The sequence below is a fragment of the Oratosquilla oratoria genome, chromosome 21 (genome assembly GCF_046742065.1).
Source record: "Oratosquilla oratoria isolate Oo_2021 chromosome 21, ASM4674206v1, whole genome shotgun sequence".
NCBI classification, from domain to species: Eukaryota; Metazoa; Arthropoda; class Malacostraca; order Stomatopoda; family Squillidae; genus Oratosquilla; species Oratosquilla oratoria.
In genome coordinates this window covers 42671908-42696238 of record NC_134797.1, presented here as the reverse complement: position 1 = coordinate 42696238, position 24331 = coordinate 42671908, and the positions used below count along the sequence as shown (strand labels likewise).

Sequence of the window (24331 nt, the reverse complement as noted above, 5' to 3'; positions counted from 1 at the left end):
TCGTCAAGCCGTCCGTTCGTTGAAAGTGTGTGTGTGTGTGTGTGTGTGTGTGTGTGTGTGTGATTCACCATGGTCTTGCAATACGTGTTAGACTCGTGATCAACAGCTATTTCCCCTCCGAAGGGAGCTCAAAGCTCATATATGACCGATCTATGGGTAATGCTGTAACCTTATACGCACACACACACACAACTCCCCGCCCACGAGAGTTGGAGTAACGACCCGCAGCGCAACGATACTGAAATTATTTAAGCCCTAGGCGGGGTTCGAACTCGGACCGCCGTAGTGGCAGCCAGGAACTGTACCGGTGTGCCACTGTGTGTGTGTGGGGGGAGGGGGGCACAGTAGAGCGGTACCGCCCCCCCCCCCAACTTAAGCATGATTTGCTCCACAAAATTCAATTCCTGGCTACGGCCCTGATTCGTTGTACATGTTTTTATATAATAAGCATTCTAGAATACTAATTTCATACAACTTGATATGCTATTGCTGTATCTCAATCTTAATCCTGATTCTACCCACATTAAATTGTAACAATAGCTTATTTATTCTAAAAAAAACTGTCGGGATTTATTCCCAACAGAGCAAATAGTAATGTTATTATCATTTGCCACTTTCCTCTATATACCACCCATTCGATTGTTTCCTTTAGCATTTGCTATCCACCATTTACAGCAACTTATCTGAAGTACCGTCTGGGTAACAAAGACATTGGTAACTAAACATGATACAGTGTTGGAAAACGTACACTGTTTACGTAACGTACATTGTTCAGTAGAATAAAATATTTCCACACGATCCCAAAACATGTTTTAATCGCCATGAACACATAGAAATATATAATTTACATGATTCTTGCCCTATACAAACTATGTTAAGCAGGCAACTGGAAGTAACAACAGCAGTCCTAGGCATCTGTACAAGTGTTCGGACTGGAATATGTCAAACGCGGTCGCTTGGAACGCTCAGTTTGTCAACAATGGAAATGGAAGAAGACTAAAAGTTCATGAAGACAGGTTATATTGGACGAAGGGTGCGGGTACAAAGAACGATACTTTAATCGTCGGATACATCTGTAAAGGTTAGCTAATCCTATTATAATAATTCGATGTCATTGTAAGAAAACGCGTCAGTATTGTTGCACAATGCAATGCGATAGTTGTTTGACATCCCCGATGGGGCCTCCCGTAAAATAGTACCGGTACAGAATTTGCGATAAATGCTATAGTATGTTCAGAATCTGGGTAGCTTGTGCATTCAAATAAGGTAGTAAACCCACGTAAGTTAATAGATACGTTATGAAAGGTGACAATGCGGGTTGACGTTCATTGTCCTACCACTCGTGAAATGGTTTGGTGGTTGCTATGAAGAGTTAATGGTAAATAATTTAACTTGTAGTCAAATCTTACGTCACATGTTTATGAGTGAGCATTATACATAGTGTGTTTGTCATATTGTTATCTGGATGTGGCAGTTGTTGATACAGTAATTACACTTTCTGTTATCTGGTCAGATCACAACAAAAGCGAATTATCTCCAAATATTCAATAGTTTGGTTTAGAATAAGAAGTGACCTCTCATCTGGTTTGGGTTATATTAGAAGTGCTGTAAGAAGGGATTGCTTACTAGAACTGTAAATACATACAAAGCAATTTGCGTATTTCAGTGAATCAGTCACTAGTCAGATGTATTTTATTGTAGGCATTACCTGTGTAGTGTATGATGTTTGATCAGAATATATGCCATTTCATAGTCTTCTCCTATTTATGATCTTAGTTTTCTATTGTTGACATTCTTTCCCCACTATTCTGCTGTCATTTCTATAATGATTGTTTCCACAAGGTGCTAAGATGAGAGAGAAACATGGATAATGTAGTCACGCACGAAACCACTGCGGCACGACTATTGCGCTTGTACTGTTTACATTGCCCCGTTGGATTTTGTTTGGTTTAGTTTGAATGCTTGGATCGTTCAGCACATGCGCAGGGTATTCAAATTATCTTGTTGTTCAGCAAGTGTATGCCCAGTTCTTCAAAACTTTACTAATTCTTACCGATTTCAATACAGATTTTGATATTATCCTTGGCAAATTAGTTTTCCGAGTAAAAATCTAAAGGCAAGAAACTAAATTATATAATATTTAATGTAATAATGTTGTTTATTAGCCTCTATTCTACTGGATAAGAGCAACTTTGAAATCGTTGGTAGTAGTGCAGCTGTGCAATCTAAGAATCTTGAAGCTTAGATGCCTACTCGACATATCGTTGCCATGGCAAGGTGATAGGTGTTAAGAATTGTATAAGAGGAAGGTCCTGCAATGTTATTGACTTGCTCAGGTGATTTGTTGACTCATAAAACCTTCACATGCCAAGTTGCAGGTCAGTTGGGCCAGTGGTTTGGATTTTATTGATTATTTCTAAATTGACAACAATTGCCATGGCAACATGATAGGTGTTAGTAAGAATGGTATAAGAGGAAGGTCCTACAATGTTATTGGCATGCTCATGTGATTTGTTGACCCATAAGACCTTCACATGCCAAGTTGTATGTCAGTTGGGCCAGTGGTTTGGATTTTATTGATTATTTCTAAATTGACAACAGTTGTCATGGCAACATGATAGGCATTAGTAAGAATGGTATAAGAGGAAGGTCCTGCAATGTTAACGACATGCTCAGGTAATTTATTGACCCATAAAACCTTCACATGCCAAGTTACAGGTCAGTTGGGCCAGCGGTTTGGATTTTATTGATTATTTCTAAATTGAAAACAGTTGCCATGGCAACGTGATAGGTGTTAGTAAGAATGGTATTAGAGGAAGGTCCTGCAATGTTATTGATATGCTCAGGTGATTTGTTACCCATAAAACCTTCACAAACCAAGTTGCATGTTAATTGGGCCAGTGGTTTGGATTTTATTGATTATTTCTAAATTGACAACAGTTGCCATGGCAGTGTGATAGGTGTTAATAAGAATGGTATAAGAGGAAGGTCCTGCAATGTTATTGACATGCTCAGGTGATTTGTTGACCCATAAAACCTTCACATGCCAAGTTGCATGTCAATTGGGCCAGTGGTTTGGATTTTATTGATGATAATCTGAAAATTTACAACTTATAGTTGCCATGAAAAGACAAATATGGTATGATGGAGATGTCTCTCATTGTTTTTGACATGCACATATGATTTGTTGATCCATAAAACCCAAGTAATCCAAATTTTGATAAAATTGGACCAGTGGTTTAGAGTTAATGTGTATTTCTCAGATGAGAGGAAGGGTGGGAGGGGTGTGGAGTGTTTTTAGGGATGAAATGGGTGGGAGTGTTTTTATGCCTTTCCCTTTTTGGCTACCTCCCTTGGAAGGGGGAAAAAGCCTTGGTATATGTATGTATGTATGTAAAGTTTAACCAAAAATGCAGGCTAAAAAAATAATTAAAAATCATTTCTCCCTTATTTTTCAAGCTATTTAAAAATGTAAAAAGCATTTTGTTTCTAATAAAATTGTCTTTCATATGTAACAACAATTTAAGGGTTAAAAAAAATTGAAAATTTTGTCCCCGTATGTAGATAATGGATAGGACTGGAATTAGGTGGGGGTGGGTGAAAGCATCGACTGGCTACCTCCCTTGTAAGGGAGAAGCAGCCCTTGGTATATAGATAATTTTCTACACGTGATTCATAAGATTTCTTTCTTCTCTTGCATCTTCTCTTTTTATATATATATCTTTAACATTTGTCAATCATGTTAAAACCACTGTTGGAGTAGAAAAGACTGAAGACGGGGAATCTATATATTTCGATTGCAAACTGCAATCCTCTTCAGTATCTACTGAAGAGGATTGCAGTTTGCAATCGAAATGTATAGATTCCCCGTCTCCAGTCTTTTCTACTCCAACATTGGTTTTAATGTGATATATATATATATATATATATATATACATACATACATACATATATAATATTTTTTGTTAATTGAATAACTTTGTTCAATATTTAGAAGTGGGCATCTCATAAAATTGATCAGATCTTCATTTCTATCTCTATGTAGCTGATATGCTTCTTCACCTTATGTGTGTTTTCTCTTATTGTTTGAGGGAAATATGCCACTTCTTGCTTGATTAGTAATCGTAATATATCAGCTCTTCAGTTTTTCATATCTTGTATACCTCTAGGTTTGTCTTGCTACTTAGTTCTCAGTTTTCTATATCCCTTTTTAATGACTTCTTCAATTCATTTGTCAGTCTGTGCACATCCTCTATTCTTAATCTCGTCTTATTCAAGTTTATTGTACAACCACTCCTCGTTTAACGACCTACTTGGTTAACGAAAATGCGGAGTTACGACGGGCTTTATGACAGACCAATATTCGTTTAACGTAAATCTCCCGAAGTTACGACGTCGTGTACGATAATCAAGTTGGCTGAGGCAAATTTGTATGATGTTATAACTTGCACGGAGGATATTAGCTGTGAGGTAAAGTGTTCTGAAACTTAGGTCTACATTACCATCCTGCAAGCTGAAAAAACTACCAGGAGTGCAGTATACACCGGTATTGGTAAATTTTTAGTTTCGACCATGGGCACAATATAGCAATAGAAAATTAATTATTGAATTATAATGTATCAACGTAATATGCTATTTTGTGAGCGGAAATAAAAAAACAAAAAAGGTGCGAAAACAGATTTCGTAAGTAACGAAGTCATGTCGGACGAATGGTACACCATGTTTGTTATAATAGATGCTGACGTCGAAGAAATGAAAGGATGATAAATTCGTCTAACCTAAACTAAACTAACCTAACCTGTGTTTAATAAATCATTACCTGCAAATTAAATGTCATCTGGCTGGTCCTCGTTGTCGTCGTCGTGAGAGACGTTGGCGGGCTTTTCAACCACTCTCTCAGTTTGCAGGGTATACAAAGTTCTTGCAGCTTGAAGGAATGCATGTATCTCCTCACCATAACATTCCTTCAAGAAAATATACCTGGCGAGATAGTCGGAAGTACCGAAGCCGTCAATTGACAGACAACAAGATGGCGTCCCAATCCTATGCTACCGACTTCATTCATTAGCATATTTGCTTGTAGCAAGGTATTTTTTACTTTCATTTCCGCCCACAAAATTGCATAGTATGTTGATACCTTTTAATTTACAAAATTAATAATTAATTTTCTATTGCTATATTGCACCCATGGTCGAAACTAAAAAAATACCCCGGTATTCAATATGGAATGTCAGCATACGTGGATTTGGTCATACACGGTAATTTCAGGAACCTAACCACGGTAAATAAACAGTAAATAAAGCTTTAATGTACTGTATAAAAGAGGGAAAATACACGAAAATAAATATACATATATTGCTGGACATTGTACATACAGTACATGTACGTATATGTATACACTTTCGCTTAACGACCAATTCGGTTAACGACGGCGCGCTGGTCCCAATTGTCGTCGTTAAACGAGGAGTGGTTGTAGTAGTTTTCACCCAGTTGTTCTTTTGAGCTTCATACGTTCATGCATACAATCAGTCAGCCTGTTTCCTCTGGTCTTTCTTTCAGAAGATCTGCAGCCTTCAAGTAATTGGTAACAGCCTTCATACATACATACATACATACATACATACATACATACAGTCATATATTAATACATATGCATGGTTGGAAATCAAGGATATAGACCAAGTTGTACATGAATTTAAGGCTAGGTATGGTAAATTGGAGATTTGGAGATGAGATCCAATGAGTGTTTTTTCCTTTCCTGTACACTACAATTAGATAAATACATTCATACAAATACCAAAAGACCCTTTCCCCTTATAAGGGTGAGTAGCCAAGTTAAAAGTATACACCCACCCTGCACCCACACTTCACCCTTCCAAAAACTCGGTCATTGCCCTTCCTATCTTAGCTTCTTGTGGATGAAGGTTCATCTCTCTATTATCTTCATCTATCAATCTATCTATTTATCTATCAAGGGCTTCTTTTCCCTTATAAGGGAGATAGACACTCAAGACATGGACCCATTACATTCCCATCCACCCCCTTTGTTTTCATTCTCATCATAGCTCCTATTCATACATTTCATTTATGATTTCAAGGGGCGGCTATTTGAACCCTGACAAATTTTGTTGCCCTCTGTTGTGTCTTCAGTCACATGCCCTACTCTAAAACAGGATTTGATTTGATTTTTATTTTATCATTTATTGAATTTATTATAATTTTCAATGTTTCTGCATGAGTGGGCAGAGAAGGGGGCAACTAGATGAATTGGCCTTGCTGTGGATGTGCTGTGTTTTGCTGCATTGCATCTGACCCAGGGGGATGGGCAAAATAAAGGGATGACCCATCATCAGGAGGAGCCACAATAAGAGGGAGGGAAGAGGGGTGAATGGGAGTGGAATTATACCTTTTGACTTTTGCTACCTCCCTTGTAAAGGGAAAAAACCCTAGGGATATGTATGTATGTGTTTTGTTTATTATTATTCTTTAGTTCAGAGCTCTCTTACATGTGGTTACAACAACAGTGCCTCATTACTATGTATATGTCAAAGACTTTCTCATTTGCAAGGATAATGGCAGTCAAAACACACGCACATCATAACCAAGTGAAACCCATCCCAACACCCCTCCCATTTCATTACCTCGGGTGAAGGGTTGTTCTATGACAAATGCACACAAGACATACATGATATAAGCTCACAAAACAAATGCTCACATGACATATGCTCATATGACATACAAGACAAATGCTCACAAAATATATTGTAGAGTGTAAGTTTAACTTCTACATTTAAGTGGCAAAGTAAAGTGGAATTGTTGTCTTTAATGTGCCTGACAGCTCTTTGGCTTCAAATACATGGCAAGCTCAGTTCAAAGCTTGGGGGGCTGCCAGAAACATTAGAATGTACATATTTACAGGGTTGCCAAAACATGGTATAAGTAGGCTGTTTCCATACTTGCATATAGAATATTTGAAAGGTTGGTTATGTCAGATTGAGCAGCATGATGAGAGGCACCAGATTAGTTGCTGATTCTATTGTAGCGAAGGCTGTGAGGTGTAGAAGTTCCAAGCAGGTGTCTCATCGACACCCTGTTGGCTTCTTTGTTCAAGTAGAAGGCTTCAGATGGCTTGACCTGAGATATGCTGAGCCTATTCTTCGCTTGGGTGTCGACTGGAAAGGTTGGTGAGCTTGGGTCACTTGGACAATTGACTGTCCCTGGAGAGTTGTTTGAAGATGTTAGTTCACTCTGGTAGCATATATGTGTGTATGCACGCCAGGCATTGAAGGGAGATGACAGACACTGAATATTGAAGAAGATGATAAAGCAAAAGAGGATGATAACAATATGCTCACACCCTTAATGGAAAAAGAGACAAATGCTCACAAATGTTTGTGATCTATGTGTCATGAAGCTATTTTGGTATGCGATTTACACATTACATTATGCTCTACAATAACAAAAGTTATATGTAAATCTTGTTAGCTCTGCAAATTGCACACCAAAGTATATTATATATTTTTTGTCTTCATTCTCAATATTTATTCTTGTGCAATAAATCTATTAAGATTTCCAAGTGGTATCCATGCATGTCGCCAACATTGGCAATGTGGAATGGTAGTGAGGTCTTACTTGTGTATAAATGCCCACAGCTCCTCAGCCCATTCACCAGTATATAACCTACCTGCACTTCCTTTTGTAACTTTACCTGCATAGCTGATCTTCATTTGATTCACTGATAAAATTAGTAAACTTCAATTTTTTTTCTTTTTTAATTATTTATATATATATACGAGGTCCATTCAAAAAGTATCCGACCTTGGTCCATAAAAGGAAAAATAATTTACCATTCAGGAATCCATTTTTGTGGCAGTTGACGGCACCCTTACTGCGCATGCGTGGAAATTTTAAAAGCTGTAGTGCGCGCCAGTTCCCACCTGTTAAGGCTAGAGTGCAGTCATCCAGTATGTACTCGTCGGATTATCGTCCTTATGCAACATGTCGGAGCGCATCGAGCAGCGCTATTGCATTAAGTTCTGCCACAAGCTTGGTGATACGCAAGTGCAAACTATCCAGAAGATTCAGCAAGCCTTTGGCGATGAAGCCATGGGAATAACACAGATAAAGGAGTGGTATAACCGCTTCAAGCAAGGACAAACCTCAGTTGAGAGCAAGCCACGGTCTGGCAGGCCATCCACCAGCAGAAATGAAGAATTCATTGCGAATGTTCGTCGAATAGTGGAGGACGACCGTCGTATAACCATCAACGAGATTGTCGGAGAAGTAGGAATAAGCACAGGATCAGTTCATACAATTTTAACCGAAGATTTGGCCATGTGACGAGTGTCTGCAAAATTTGTTCCAAAGTTGCTGGTGGAACAGCAGAAACAACTCCGCCTGGAAATTGCACAAGACCTGCTTGACCGTGCTAACAGTGATTCTGACTTCATGAAGACCGTCATCACTGGTGATGAGACATGGGTGTATGGATACGACCCGGAAACAAAATTTCAGTCATCACAATGGAAGCATCAGACATCACCAAGACCAAAAAAAGTACGACAGGTTCGGAGCAACGTCAAGGTAATGTTGACATGTTTTTTTGACTCCAGTGGTATTGTGCATCATGAATATGCACCAGCAGGACAACAATTAATAAGGAGTATTATCTGGAAGTTATGCGACACCTTTGCGATGCTGTGCGACGAAAACGACCGCAAATGTGGGCTGCGCGCAACTTGCAACTTCACCATGACAATGCACCTGCTCATTCTGCCCACCTGATCCAAGCTTACCTGGCCAAAAACAATACTCCTCTTGTTCGGCACCCTCCCTACTCTCCAGACGTGGCACCTTGTGACTTCTGGCTCTTCCCTAAACTGAAAACAACCCTTAAAGGGAAGCGCTTTGAGTTGAGAGAGGAAATTGAAAAAAACGACGGCAGAGCTCTACAACATTCCTATTTCGGCATTCCAGAGATGTTACCAGCAGTGGCAGCACCGCTGGGAGAAGTGTGTGCACTCCCAAGGGGAGTACTTTGAAGGTGATTGAATAAAAGTTTTGAAATGTACAGAAATCTTTTCTTTATGGACCAAGGTCGGATACTTTTTGAATGGGCCTCGTGTATATATATATATATATATATATATATATATATATATATATATATATATAATTTATAAATGAAGTTATTTCAGAAAAAAATAAATATTGGTGCTTGTTATGCAATCTACACGTTTCATTTATTTATTTATTATGAATAAAATAAAATATTCTACATATATGTTTAAGAAAAATAATTACTATTTGTATATGTATTTATTATAAATTTATTGCATAAGAATAGATATTGAGAAAGAAGACAAAAATTATACAATATGAACTATGATATACTTTGGTATGCAATCTGCATAGCCAACATGATCTATGTATAATTCTTATAATTTTTCTTGTTTTGAATCACAATATAAAGTGTAGATCACATACCAAAGTAGCTTCATGACACATAGATTGCATACCAAGTAGCTTCATGATGCGTAGATCACATACCAAAGTAACCATAACTTCATGACACGATCACATACCAAAGTAACCATAACTTCATGACATGTAGATCGCATACCAAATTAGCTTCATGACATGTAGATTGCAAACATTTGTGAACATTTGTCTTTTTTTTCCATTAAGGGTGTGAGCATATGTCTTATGAGCATTTGTCTTGAGAGCATGTCATGTGAGCATTTGTCTGCACAATGTGAAGAGTTGCCATCTCCTGCCACACTTCATGGGTCAAGTGCAATGTAGTAAGGTACAGCTCTTTCACAACATGGCCTGACAGAGCTGGTTTACCATTTCACTGTATGCCCCCCCCCCCCTCCTTGTCCATTCCAAATAAGTTGTGACCTAAATGAAAACATCTTTTCACCTACTGTTATTCCTTCATCCATCCAGTCTCTTTCCACTAATTTCCACCCTCAAGGAGGCATTCTATGTGTATCCAAAGGTCCCTTATTTATAAAGGAATGAAAAAAAATGCAATGCTGTTTCCATTGTACATTTATTTTAGTCCACTGCTATTTTCACTACACAGTGAGAACCTGTCAGGTATCCTAAACAGTCTCTCAGTTGTGATTTTATAATAGCATTTATCTTTTCTTGAATACTGTAAGTGGATCAGAATCTATCAAGGGAATTAGCCAAATCAAAAGACAAGTACCTACTCATTTCACTCCCATTTGCCATCCTCTCCTCCCACTCATCATTGCTCCCCATGGATGATGGGTCATCCCTGTATCCTGCCCTCTGCTCTGGGTCAGAAGCAATGCAGTAAGACAAAGCACATCCACAGCAAGGCCGCTTCACATAATTGCCCCCACCCCCCCATCCATCCATGCAGAAAAAAAGAGATGGAAAGAAATCCTTTTGGGCTGTGTCAAAATATCATTCATACATAACTCCTTGAATCACACTCATTCCTCCATTCCTACCTCTACTATGTCCATCATCTCCCACACTTCTCTTGGCTTCTCCTTGTACTCCTGCTCCTTTTCCTTCTCATTTAAACAAGTACCTCTACCTTCTGCCCTTTTCCGCTTTCTCCACCTATCTTGGGAAGCTCGCTGGCTGAGCGGGTTAGGGCATCGTTACTTGCGGTGAAGGTCGAGGGGATGGCGGTTCGGATCCTGCCACCAGTGAAGTTGAACCAAGGGCATGGTTCATTAAATTCCATGCTACAAAACCCTCTGTGAAGGGTACCGTCCTAGCCTTCCGATAGGGGGGAGTTTGTGACGTTAAACCATATCATCATCATCATCATCCACCTATCATCTACTCTCAACTTATCTTCCAAAAGATGATCTTGTATTCTCCTTCTCACTCCCCTAAGTACATGGTCATCCAGAATTCCTCTTACTCTTTTTCCTGGGTACCACTACGTAGTCCATTAATGCCTTTTCAACCACCCTCTCCTATGTGTACTTATGCTTAACTTTTTTCTCACTGTGTGGGCTATCATCAACTCTTTCTAAATACATCACCATTAACTCTCCACTATGGTTTTTACATGGCACTGTCTACTTCCCAACCACTCCATCAATTGGTTCATCCCCTACACTAGCATTGAGGTCTCCTAAAATCACTATATTGACATTCCTCCCCCCCCCCAAAAAAAAAAAAAAATCCTTTTCCTCAACACTCTTCTCATGACCAAGCCCATATGCACTTACAAAGACCCACATCTCCCTTCCCAGTTTCACTTTCATTCTCGTTAACCTTGAAGAAACCTCCTTCCACTCCACCGCACACTAGTAGAGCCACCCCTTTCCTTCCTCATCTTCTCCTCACTCCTGACACCCTCCCCACTACACTCCCAAACTCAAAATTACCACTCACTTTCATTTTAGCTTCACTTAATCCCAACACACCCATCTTCTTTTTCACAAACATGCTGCCTATCTCTTCTCTTTTACCCTCATCTGTACCACACTCACACACATTAAAAGACCGAAACCTTAGGGTTCTACTGTAGTTGAAAAACTCCTCCCAGTCCCTCTTTTGCCTTGACTTCTTATTGGAAGGTACCCCTCAAGGTTACAGAGAGCAGGATGCCTAGTCCCATTACTCCGTCCTGTGTTAGCTGCCTTTATGACCCAGGTGGGAAGTCTCATTGACTGTATTCTTTCTTCCCCCAACCACAGTGGACAGAGGCTAAAGCGGAAATATATACTCAAAGAAGTGGTGCAGGACAATATTAAGAGGGGGGCCAGCATAATGGGACAATTGCAGTACAATAAAGTAGGATAATTTCTCTATGAGTAGAGATTTGCTTTAACATAGACAGAATTATGTGTGGCTCTGATCTGTAGGGGCACCCCACATAGTCCCTAAACTATCTGCTGCATGCTACTCTACAAATTTTGCTGTACAATAACATGCAGCCAATACCCCAAATGGGGTCAGAATAAGGTTTTTTAATATAAGCCAAAACTGCTTAAGTTGATATTGTTGTCACTGACAATTTCTAATAGAAAAAAATTCCAGAAACCTAAATAATATACCATGTTTTGAAAATCCATGTGAACAAGTTGTATAGACACGGTAAAGGAAACATGGACTGGAGGTGAAGCTTTTATTCCTGACGTTTCGTCTATCGGCTTTCTCAAAGCCGACAAAATGTCAGGAATAAAAGCTTCACCTCCAGTCCATGTTTCCTTTACCGTGTCTATACATACCATGTTTTACTGAAAACACTTCATCAATGTATCCCAGAGTACATATAGGATCCAATTGTAGAAAATGCAACAATATCCACAAGTACATGTTGGATCAGTATCTCCAGGGATCCCCATCTGGGGTGTTGGCTACTTATTATTATGAGGGTTAAAATTGTTCAGTAGCATGCAGCTAATACTTTAGGGTCTATGGGACACCCCTATGGACCAGAGCAACACATCATTTTGTCTGTGATTGAAGAAATCTCTATTCATAGAGAAATGGTGCTACTTTATTATACTGTAACCGTCCCTCAGTTATGCTATACCCCCCACTTTTAATACTGTCCTGTAACACTTCTCTGAATATACATTTCCTCTCTTGCCAAACCCTGTGGTAGCAATAGTATATGCACTGTTAAAGAGTTTACTCGCTTGTTTCTTTTCTTCACCTGGTGGTCCAACCAATGCTTTTCCTATTGGTGTTGTCTTAAAGATTGCATCAAGCATCAGTTTAGGCTTTAAAGAAAGATCAGCTGCTTTCTTATGCCTTTCATTGTGGGAATGTTTCACTCCATTGATAAATGCCTGGTTAATATTATGTAGTGATTTCGGTCTTGCTTGATGTGTCAGACGCATCTTGCATCTAATGCTGTTTAACCTCCCTCTATTTTCTTCATATTTGATCCATTCCCTGTTCTGGTTTATCTCCTTAATCCAACCTTTCATAGTAACTACATAAATTGACAAAAATTTTGACACTGACAAAATCAAAGAGTGCATCCAGATACAGTTATTCCATGTTAAATCCACATAATCAAAATTAAATCACATGTAAACATCAATGAATCCAGTCACAATAAGTCCAGTGTCTCAATAAAATCCACAACAAATTCAGAATATATGTATTACCATGGCATTGAATGGTTGGGTCATGAGTAGTAAACAACAACACAGTTACAGCACACATCCACGTATACAGTATAATTAATCAACCTTGTGCATGCATACAACATCACATCGCTGCACTGCATTAAAACAACACTTGTGATGGTCAAAATATAGCTACTAGTTTGGTATGTATGTGTGTGTGTGTTGAACAGTCACACTATCGTGACTCTCATCAAATATTGTGAATTTGAAAAGCTGCAGGACGACTTTGCCTACAGTATTCTAGGTTTCATTAAGGACAGTTCAACAATGTGTCTAATATTTGTATAGGTTTAATTCTTAGAGTTAATCATTTAACTTCTCAACATATGATGCAAAAGTAATATGTCATCTGGAGATTAAAAAAAGATTGTAAATAAACTTGTTTCTACTTAAACTCACTTAAGTTGTGATAGTGTGACCGGGGCTTTAGCTTTATGGTTAGCTTGCAGTACAGTGTAGTTCATGCTGGAAGCATGCAAGCAGTGCGTGGCTTGGCAGTGCATAGTTTGGCATGCTTCTAGTGTGTCGCTAGGCAGTCTATATGAGTGCATGTATGTATATTATAAGCTTATGCTGTGTTTTCATATTAGCACTTCACAGCCACAGCTAGCTTAGTAATTTAGATTACATGGCCAGCTGAGTGTGAATGAATTCACCCATAAACACAAGTTTCCATTTGCATCACAGCAACTGTGATTCATAAAAAATATTTGTAGCAAGTGGTTAAAAATGCACCATGAATTGTGATACCATACCTGGAAATTTTTTCCCTGGCATATCATGTTGTGTTTAATGTTTGGTGAAAATAGTCATATCATGAAATAGAATATGTAGTGCAGGAAAGTCTTGAAGATTAGGTTTCATGTGACAGTAAAAATTCTCGTCTGGTATAGTGGATAGTAGGGGATGGGGAGGAGTGCATGATTCTCATTCACAGCCCTCAGACTTGTCTATCCATCTGGATCACTATATCATTATAGAGTCGAGAGACATTGGCAGTAGGATGTGCACTTTGAACTTTGTAATTTTACTCTCCCCAGACAGAATGTCATGTCTTTGGATTTTTAGGATTGTACATTGGAGATAGTCTGTATTTCTCATTTTCTTCAGTATCTAAAAGATAAATACAGGTAACTTGTAGTGGTCCTGCTATATGGACAGCAGAGAGAATTATTTTCCTATTGCCTCTTTTCAAAACTTGTCAGCCCCTTCATCTCCATCTCTGGATGTGCAGCTGACACTATCTCTGAATTTAAACTGTATTTCTTTCATGCTTTCATACATGGAAAGCTGACAGCCAGCAGTCAGTGTCATCCTCCTACTTTCATCTTGTGATGTAGAAATGGTCCCACATATTGCCAAACGTAGCCCTGGCACACCAATATTTTTGATGCCGTAACAAGGTTTCAAAACCAGTTGGTGTGCTAGGGTCAATCCTGTCATGTATTTACCTACTATTAGGTAAATCCATGACAGAGTTAACCCAGCCATGCCAGTTGGCATCAAAATATAACAGCATTACTACAGATAAACATAATGTGATGACTGGAGATCAAACTAAAACCAGATTGTCCAGGATTTAACATTTACTGGCATTTTCACAGCAGTAAAAAAGTACATATGAGTTTATATGAACTTGTGCTCTCAAAAACACTGTTGGTATGCATGGTTCTACAAATCAAAGAAACTGGCACAGTCTTCCAAAAGTTGCCTACCCCTGTTGTAGATGTTTGAGTAGTATGATTTATTTATTTAATTATTTCACCTTTCTTTATTATAGTCAGTTGGTTATGTTGTGTTATGTGTTGAAAGGGATATGTGGGTATTAGGGCTCATGCATAGAACTATGTGCCTATTATTTTCATGTCTGTGGAAAAGGTTTTTGTTTCTGTGTGTAGATGTTCTACTGGTGTGGTTTTAGAGTTGTTTGAATTATTTGGTTTTCTTTGTGTACACTAGAATTGCATGTACTTATTGTAATTATTATGACTTCTAGGTAATAGCCATGGGTCGTAGAAACAAGGCAGCTCCTCAACGTCTCAATGAGGAGCAACAAAGGAGAGAGCAATGGAACCTCTTAGACCAAGCCGGACATTCTCATGATTTGGCATCACTGTTGAATGATAACTTAGAAGAGGAAGATGAAGATGATGCAGACTTTGTGCCCCAGCATCAGGAGCCAGTAGTGGTGGACTTGGTGGAAGACGATGAAAGTGATGGTGACATTGTGGAAATTGATGATGCAGATGGTGTCGAAGAAGTAGGGAACAGTGATGATGAAGTTGTTTTGGAGAGGGAAGTTTTCTCATCATGGCCACTTCCATTTGAAAAACCAAAGAAACCGAAACAGAAAAAGAAAACAAAAAAACAAAAGGAAGACTATGGTGGTTTTTCTAAGGTGTTAAAGAACTGCCAGTTTTATGCTCCTGTGGTTAAAGAAAAACCCAAAAAAGATATGTATTGTTTATTTGCAAAAGTACAGATAAGTCTTACTGCTAATGTGTCTGATACACTGCCAAATGTACCTGAATTTTGGATATATGTTAGTGGTGAAATGAATAAAAGTGCTGTTTATTTTGAATGGCATTCAAATGCCTCCCCAACTAAAGGTAAAAATCAGAAGAAAGCTGACATGTTCAGACACTTCATGGTTAAGGGCACATTAGACCTTTCAGTGTGGGATGGACTGTCAAAACAGAGTATCTTTCAGTTGGTTATGGAAAACTACAATTCGGAAACTCGGTTAATGGATGTATGGGTATATTTGAAAGAATCTCGTGTCTTAAAATTAGAAAATCCTAGTGAATTCCACCAAGGTAATCTGCAGTTGAAAAATGTTGTTGAACATTTTTATGGTATATCTGCACCATCATATTCAGAAGCTAAAGAAACAAATCATAACGTTGATGAGTTTTACCAAGCTATCCGAGAAAGACATAACGGAAAGGAGTATAAGAAAGATGATGTGCAACATCCAAGTTTACTGCCGCAATTACGTCCATATCAGAAAGCAGCTGTTCAGTGGATGCTGTACAAGGAGCAAGTGGTTTCTGAAAATATGGTCAGTGATAAACTCCATACACTATATGAAGAAATAACAAGCATAGATGGCACAATCTTGTATTATAATAAGTATGGAGGCTATTTTGTTAGAGACTTTCCATGTTCTGTTAATCCAAATCCTGGGGGGATTTTAGCTGATGAGATGGGACTTGGTAAAACAGTTGAAGTCTTGTGTTGCATGCTATGCCATCCAAGAGTGAATGTACCAATGCCAGAGTACCTAGAACCAATCCAAGAAGTGGAGCTAACTACAAAGAAGAGAACAAAAAAGTCTTCTGTTCAGCGGGATATTATCACCCTTGCTCACAGTAGTGACAGTGAAGACAAGGATGATGGTTGCTCCAGGCCTTTGAATGAGACCACATTTTCACAAGAGTCCAATGACAGTATGGGTAATTGTCAAGCAGTTGCTGGGTCATCGTTTGGTGATGTTGAAATGAAGGAAACTTATGTAAACACAACCAACAGTACTGAGGATAAAATTGAAGAATCTGCTGAAGATGCTACAACCAACACTGGGCGCCCAAAGAGAAGGGCAGCTCGGAAATCGAGTGGATATGAATCTTTGGATTTGTTTGATTTTCTTGAAGAGGAAGAGGAGGAGGATTACACACCTCAGAAGAGAACAGGCAAGGGATCGAAAAAGGCACCAAAACGGAAGTCGGATGTCCTCAGTGTAGAAGAGGAGATAAATAGTGATCAGTGTTGGAGTTCTATTGAAAGTGCAATTATTAAAGAATGCTGGGAAGGTAAAGAGAAAGATTATAAAAAAGAAGGATCTTACAAGGAGTTCAAGAAATTTATAAGAATGAGACGCAAAGATCCTTATTATATGATGACCCTTAAAGAGAGGTTGTCTGTGCAGTATGAGAGCAGCATTGCAGAGTACTGTGGCACTTCAAACTTAAAAAAAGAAAGAATCAAGGACTTCTTCAACACTAGAATTGAGCAGAAGAGTTACTTTGAATGCATTTGTGGAAGTTCCCAAGCAGAACTACATGACACGAAAATCCGTGTACAGTGCAGTGCTTGCGGTCTATGGCAACATGCAGAATGTGTGGAATATAATGTATCAGACCCATATCGAGGCAAATATATTTGTCCACATTGCTGGACACAGCATCCTCCTGTTTCATCAGGGGCAACACTAATTGTTGCTCCAGCATCTATTAGCAATCAGGTATGTATCAATGATGCAAACAAACCATTTCTTTTTCTTGTAATCTATTCAGGTGAATAATTGTTTGTGATACTACACATGAATTATTTCTTGTTTATATTTCAATATGAAATAAGTTCTTGAAACACCTATTCAGGTTAATAATGGTTTGTGGTACTACACAGGAATTGCTTCTTGTTTACATTACAGTATGAAATAAGGTTATTAATAACACCTATTTGATTTATTTGTGTGTAAGTGAAAGGAATTTGTTGCATAATGCTAATTCAATCCTGTATTATGTATGCAACAGTGGGTGGAGGAGATTCAGAAGCATCTGAAACGTAAATCTATCCGCATGTTGGTGTATAAGGGAGTGAGTACTCAGGGCTACATACAACCGCAAACACTTGCCAGCTTTGATATTGTTATTTCAAGCTATGAAACACTTAGCCATGAGGTCAACTATGTAGACCTACCCCATAGCAACAGTGAAGCAGGCAGAAGGTTTGTTGATGCATTCAAATGTTTTTAAATGTCCTAATGAATATGAAGATAGAGTTCATGCAGCATGGTCACACACATTTAATGAATTTGAACAGGTTTAGACACCCAAAGCGATTTATGGCAACTCCATCGCCATTGCCATGTGTGGAATGGTGGCGTGTGTGTTTAGATGAAGCACAAATGGTGGAGTGTACGACTACAAAAACAGCAGAAATGGCATTGAGATTGACTGCTATCAATAGATGGTGTGTGACAGGAACACCCATTCAGAAAACCATTAATGATCTACAGGTGAGGTAAAATGTGTGTATTTACCTAGTTGTATTTACCTAGTTGTATTTTACGGGAAGGGGAGCTATGCTCGTGAGGTCCCGTCTTCATATCTCATTTTATCTAAACTATTTTTAAATTCATGTATTGTTTTTGCACACACCACTTTCTCATCTAACTTGTTCCAACTGTCTATTGCTCTGTGAGGAAAGCTGTTCTTTTTCAAATCTCTTCTATAGTTGTCTTTTTTTATTTTCTTTCCGTGTCCTCTTGTATTTCTGTCATCCCATTTTATCAGATTCTCTCTATCAGTAATTTCTATGCCTTTCATGATTCTGTAAATAGCTATCAAATCTCCTCTCTCTCTTCTTTGCTCTAGTGTCTGTAGTTTAAGTTTTTGTAGTCTCTCTTCATATGATAGTTTTGAGAGTGTTGGTGCCAGTTTAGTAATTGCTCTTTGTATTCTTTCAAGTTTTTTTATACATTTTTTTGTACTTGGTGACCATATCGTTGCTGCATATTCCAATCTTGGTCTTATCAGGGTGATTAGGATTTTCCTCACCATTTCTTCATCCAGGTATGTAAATGCCACTTTGATTGTTCTTATTAAATTATAAGTTTCTCCAAAAATCTTATTTATATGTTTCTCAGGTGACATATTATTCATAACAATGACTCCCAGGTCCCTCTCATTTTCTACTCTTTTTATTCCTTCTTCTTCCAAATTATATGATCCTGTTATTCTGTTTTTGCTTTTTCCAAATTCCATTATACTACACTTTTTTGTATTGAACTCCATCTCCCACTTCCTACTCCATTCTTGTACTTTATTTAGATCTCTCTGTAGTGATTCACAATCCTCTTCAGTTTTCACTCTTTTCAGTAATTTTGCATCATCTGCAAAGAAGCTCATATAGCTTTCGATTCCTTCATCCATATCATTAATATATATAGCAAACATTATTGGGGCCAGAACTGTTCCCTGCGGGACACCGCTTATTACTTCATTCCATTTTGAGTGCTGATCTCTTATCACTACTCTCATTTTTCTTTCTTGCAAAAAGTCTTCCATCCAATTTAGCAATTTACCTTGTATTCCTCCTTCATATTCTAATTTCTTAAGCAACTTCTTATGTGGTACTTTGTCAAAAGCTTTTTTTAGGTCTAGAAATGCACAATCAGCCCATCCATCTCTTTCTTGTATTATATCTATTAGTCTTGAATAGAAACATATTAAATTGGTGACGCATGATCGTCCTTGTCTGAATCCAAATTGCCTTGGATTTAGTACGTTGTTTTTTTCCAAGTATTTTACCCATCTACTTTTGATAATTCTTTCACATATTTTTGCTATTGTACTTGTTAGAGAGACTGGTCTATAGTTGGTAGGTTCTTCTTTATTTCCTCCTTTATATATAGGTACTATATTTGCTTTTTTCCAATCTTCTGGAACTTTTCCTTCTTTTAAGGAACTGCTTATTATGCTATGTATTTTGTCTGCCAGTTCATTCCTACATTCTTTCAGAATCCAGTTTGCTATTTCATCTGGCCCATGCGATTTTCTGACATCAAAATTACCCAAGTGTGTCAATATTTCATTCTTCGTTACTTCTATTTCTTCCATAGGGGGGACTTTTTCCTTCCACTCAATCTCTTCAGGTTGTATATTTTCCCTTGTAAACACTGATTTAAAATGTTTGTTCATAATTTCTGCCATTTCCATTTCCTCAGTGTATTCAACTCCTCCTTGTCTCAATTTCTCCAAGTCTTGTTTGTTTTTCAGTTTATTGTTTACAAATCTGTAGAATAGTTTTGGTTGATCTTTACACTTTTCTATAACATCTTTTTCATATTTTCTTTTTTCCTCTCTGCACTTTTGTACATATTCATTTCTATAACCAGTATATATTTTCCATTTTTCAGATCTTCTGTCTTTTTTCCATCCGGTCCAGGCTTTGTCTCTTTTGTCTTTTAACTCCCTACAACTTTTGTTGTACCAGCATTTTACATATTCTTTTTCTTGTTTTTGTCTTGGGACATACTTTTCCACTCCTTCTTTGTAAATTTTTGTCAAAATATTCCATTTCTCTTCCACTGATGTTTCTTCTTTGTATATTTCTTCCCAGTTTTCTTGTTGGAAGAATTCTCTTATTTTATCAAAGTTTGTTTTTTCATACATCATTCTTCCTTTTCTATATTGTTCATTTCTTTTCATATATTTTTCTTCATTAAGTTCCAGTTCAATCAATATGTGGTCACTTTTACCTATTGGTGTTTTATATTCAATCTTGTCCACTATTCTAGGTTCAGATGTAATTATTAAGTCTAGCCTCGATGGTTCTTCTTCATTTCTATACCTAGTGTTCTCTTGTATCCATTGTGTCATTGAATGGTCAGTAATCATCTCAAGTAGAGCATTTCCCCATGAGTCATCACCACTCTTTACTGTCATTTCTTCCCAGCAGATTTCTTTGCAATTAAAGTCGCCCATCATAACTATTCTTCCTCCGTCTTCCATTATTTTAGTTAATGCTATCTTTGTGTCCTCTAACATACTTTTATGTTCACTCTCCTCCCATGAGGCTGTTTTCGGAGGCACATAATTGATCACAAATTTTCTGCTCTTCTTATCTCGGTCTTCCACTTCTATCATAATCATCTCTACTGTATTCTTTCCATATATGACACCTTTCACGTTTATATCCTTTTTGTCAGGAACATAACTCCACCCCCTTGTTTTTTCTCTCTGTTTCTAATCCAATAATTGTATGTATCATGTCCTACACTGTTGGGTGGTAGTGGGCCTTTTAATTTTGTTTCTACAATTCCCATTATGTCCGGTTCTTTTTCTTTCAAATAATCATTCAGTTCATTCAATCCTGTTATCAATCCATCTATATTTGTGTAAGACACTCTTAGTTTTCTGCCACTTCCATTGTGTTCTCTGTTTCCCTTATGTTTTTCTTTAGTATGTCGAACTGCTTTATTTTCATGTTCACTACTCTCCAATAGAATCTCTCTTTCTCTGACTCCGTTCTTTCCTCGTTTTTTGCCTTAGCTTCAATTCTTTTCTGCTTTTCTGCCTCTCTTTCCTCCTTATTCATTTCTCTTTTTATCCATACCTTTTTATATTGATCATTTGTTGCTAGTTTCCCTGTCTTGGATAGAATTTTCTCTGCCGTTGTTTGTGACCTGAATTTAATCTTAATTGGTCTGGTCTTATCTGTACTATATTTTCCGAGTCTGAATTTTTCCTCAATTTCCTTTATAATTTCTGGTTCATCTTCCTGGACTAATTTTAATAAACTGCTTACCCTTTCATTTTCCTCCTTGATTCTTGCGGTTCTATCTGGGTTATGTTTCTCTTCCATTCCTAATATAATTATACATTTCTTTTTGTCAGCTAATTCTCTTACTATATTCTCCTTCTGTCTCATCACTTTAATAACTGAGTCTTCATTATGTTCTTTCAATTGCTGTTTGACTATGTCAGTGAATGAAACCTTATTCCCTTCTTGAGTTATTCTCCAATTTTTAGCTTCTGTAGCTATTTTCTCACTGTTTTCATTACTATTCTTCTTCAATTTCTCATTCTCCTCCTTTACATTTCCTAACTGTCTTTTTAGTTCCTCTACTTCTTCAGTTAAGTTTCTGTTAGCCTTCTCTAGTTGTTCCAATCTTTCAATTCTCTGGAAGATGGAGTCTACCTTACCTAACTTACGTTCCAAGTCCTCGATCACCTTATCAACTCTCTCCTCTAGTCTTATCAGTCGGGGGGGGGTTGTGTCCCCCCCACCCTCTTTAAATCCCTGGAACATATTCTCGTCACTTTCTACTGTATTTCTCCTCTCTATACTTCTAATCTTTACATTTTTATTTGCCATTTCGTCATCCGGTGGTCGTTTCATGTTGACCTTACGCCCGTCTGCCTGGGCCAAGTCCTCCACATCCTCATTTCCTTCCATTTCCCCAGCAATCCCTCCCCTTCTCCTCTTTTCCTACTTACCTACTGCCTCACGAGCAATTTCCCCCCCCCCCTGCAAACACAAAAAGGCACTTCTCTTTGCGTTGGTATCCACAATCTGCACTTTTCTTCAGAGCGTTCGTCAAGCCGTCCGTTCGTTGAAAGTGTGTCTGTGTGTCTGTGTGTATATATACATATATATATATATATATATGTAATATGTTGGTATGTGTATATATATGTGCCCCCATCTGGGCCATCTGGAGTGTTGGCTGCATGTTATTATGGGGTTCAAACCGGCTCGGTAGTATGCAGCTGATACTTTAGGATCTATATGGGGTGCCCCTATGGACCAGAGCAACACATCATTTTGTGGAAGAGGAAATCTCAATTTATAGAGAACTGATATTATACTATGATTGTCTCTGTTATGCTGTCCCCCCCACTCTTGTTACTGCCCTGTACCACTTCTCTGAATATTCATTTTCTTATTTTGCCGAACCCTGTGGTGGGGGAAAAGAATACTGCCACCAAGTGTTCCCACTTGAGTCATAAAAGGTAACAAAAACAGGACAGGGATAGGACTAGGCACCCTTCTCCCTGTAGTCCCAAAGGGGACATTCCTAAAAAAAGCAAAGGCATAAGAGGGTCTGGGAGGAATCTTCCAACAAGTACCCCAAGATTTGGGTCTTTTAATGTGTGTGGATGTGGTACAGATGAGAGGAAAAGGGAAGAGATAGGCAATATGTTTGTGAGAAGAAAGATGGATGTGTTGGCAATGAGCAAAACTAAGTTGAAAGGGAGGTGTGAGTTTGAGTTTGGGAGTGTAGTTGGGAGGATGTCAGGAGTAATGAGAAGATGAGAGAAAGAAGAGATGGCTATACTAGTAAGTGAAGAGATAGGTAAACATGTGGTGGAGTGGAAGGAGGTTCCTTCAAGGTTAATGTGGATGAAGGTGAAACTGGGAAGTGAGATGTGGGTTTTTGTAAGTGCATGTCCTGGTAGTGAGAAGAGTATAGAGGAAAGGGAGGCTTTTTGGCTAGATTTAAATGAGTGGATAGATGGTTTCATCAGAAATGTCATTGTAGTGTTATTGGGATATCTCAATGCTAGGGTAGGGAATGAACCAATAGATGGAGTGGTTGGGAAGTGTGGAGTGCCATGAAAAAATCATAGTGTAGAGTTGATGGTGGAGATGTATCAAGAGAGCTGTTGATAGCAAATACAGTGTTTAGGAAGAAAGTCAAGCATAAGTACACATGGGAGAGGGTGATGGATGGAAGGGTGGTACAGTGTTAATGGACTATGTAGTGGTAACCATGAAAATAGAAGGAAGAGCTATGAATGTACATATTCTAATGGGAGAGAGTGGGGGAATATCAGATGATTTTTTAGTGGAAGGCAAGTTGAGAGGGGGAGGATACAGAAAGATGAAAATGATAGAAGGTAGGGAGGTGCTTAAAATAAACTGCTTAAATGAGAAAGAAAAGGAGTACAGGAAGAAGCTGAGAGAGGAGTGGGAGGGAGTGAAAGACAGAGTAGAACTAGGAATGGGGATGGTTCAAGGAGGGAGTCACAAGGTGTGCAAAGATGGTGTATGGAACAAGGAGGATGGGAGGAAATGGAAGGGTAGTGAGTGGTGGGATGAGGAAGCAAAGAAATGAGCATTCACAATGGTTGCAAAATAGGACAAGAGATTTGAGAGGCACAAAGAAAAGAGAAGTAAAGTATAAGATAAAGGAGGCAAAGAGGAGAGATGTGAAATGGGGTAAGATTATGACAAATTTTTTAAAGTAATAAAATGATGTTTTGGAAAGAAATTGAGAGGAAGACGAGTCAAATCAAATAAAGAAGAAAAAGTAAAAGGTGCAGATGGAAAGATTATGATGGAAGAGAAGACATTATGAAGATGGACAGAGTATTTTAGTGAGTTGCAAAATGTGAAGGAGGAGAGAGTGGGAAAGGTAGTTGCCCTATCCTCCACATTTAGCAACTCCCAAAAAATATTTTGTCCATCTTCCTCATTATGCCCTCTCTTCCATTATCATCTTTCCATCTGCACCTTTTACCTTATCTTCCCTACTTGATTCGACTCCTTTTCCTATCTTAATTTCTTTCCAAAACATCTTTTTATTACTTTGTAGATTTTCTGTCATACTCTTGCCCCATTTCATCTCTCTCCTCTTTGCCTTCTTTATCTTATGCTTTACTTCTCTTCTCTTTTCT

At 38.2% G+C, this 24331-nt stretch overlaps 1 protein-coding gene across 1 annotated transcript in view; it reads left to right on the top strand.

The window, feature by feature from the left end:
• Positions 1-926: 926 nt before the first annotated feature.
• Positions 927-24331, top strand: part of LOC143036871 (E3 ubiquitin-protein ligase SHPRH) — a 37663-nt gene continuing 14258 nt past the window's right edge. Inside the window, exons 1-4 of the mRNA XM_076204774.1 lie at positions 927-1081; positions 15139-17385; positions 17678-17871; positions 17967-18162. Coding sequence (XP_076060889.1) covers positions 15148-17385; positions 17678-17871; positions 17967-18162 — 2628 coding nt within the window. The 5' untranslated portion in view covers positions 927-1081; positions 15139-15147. The remainder of the gene's footprint in view (positions 1082-15138; positions 17386-17677; positions 17872-17966; positions 18163-24331) is intronic.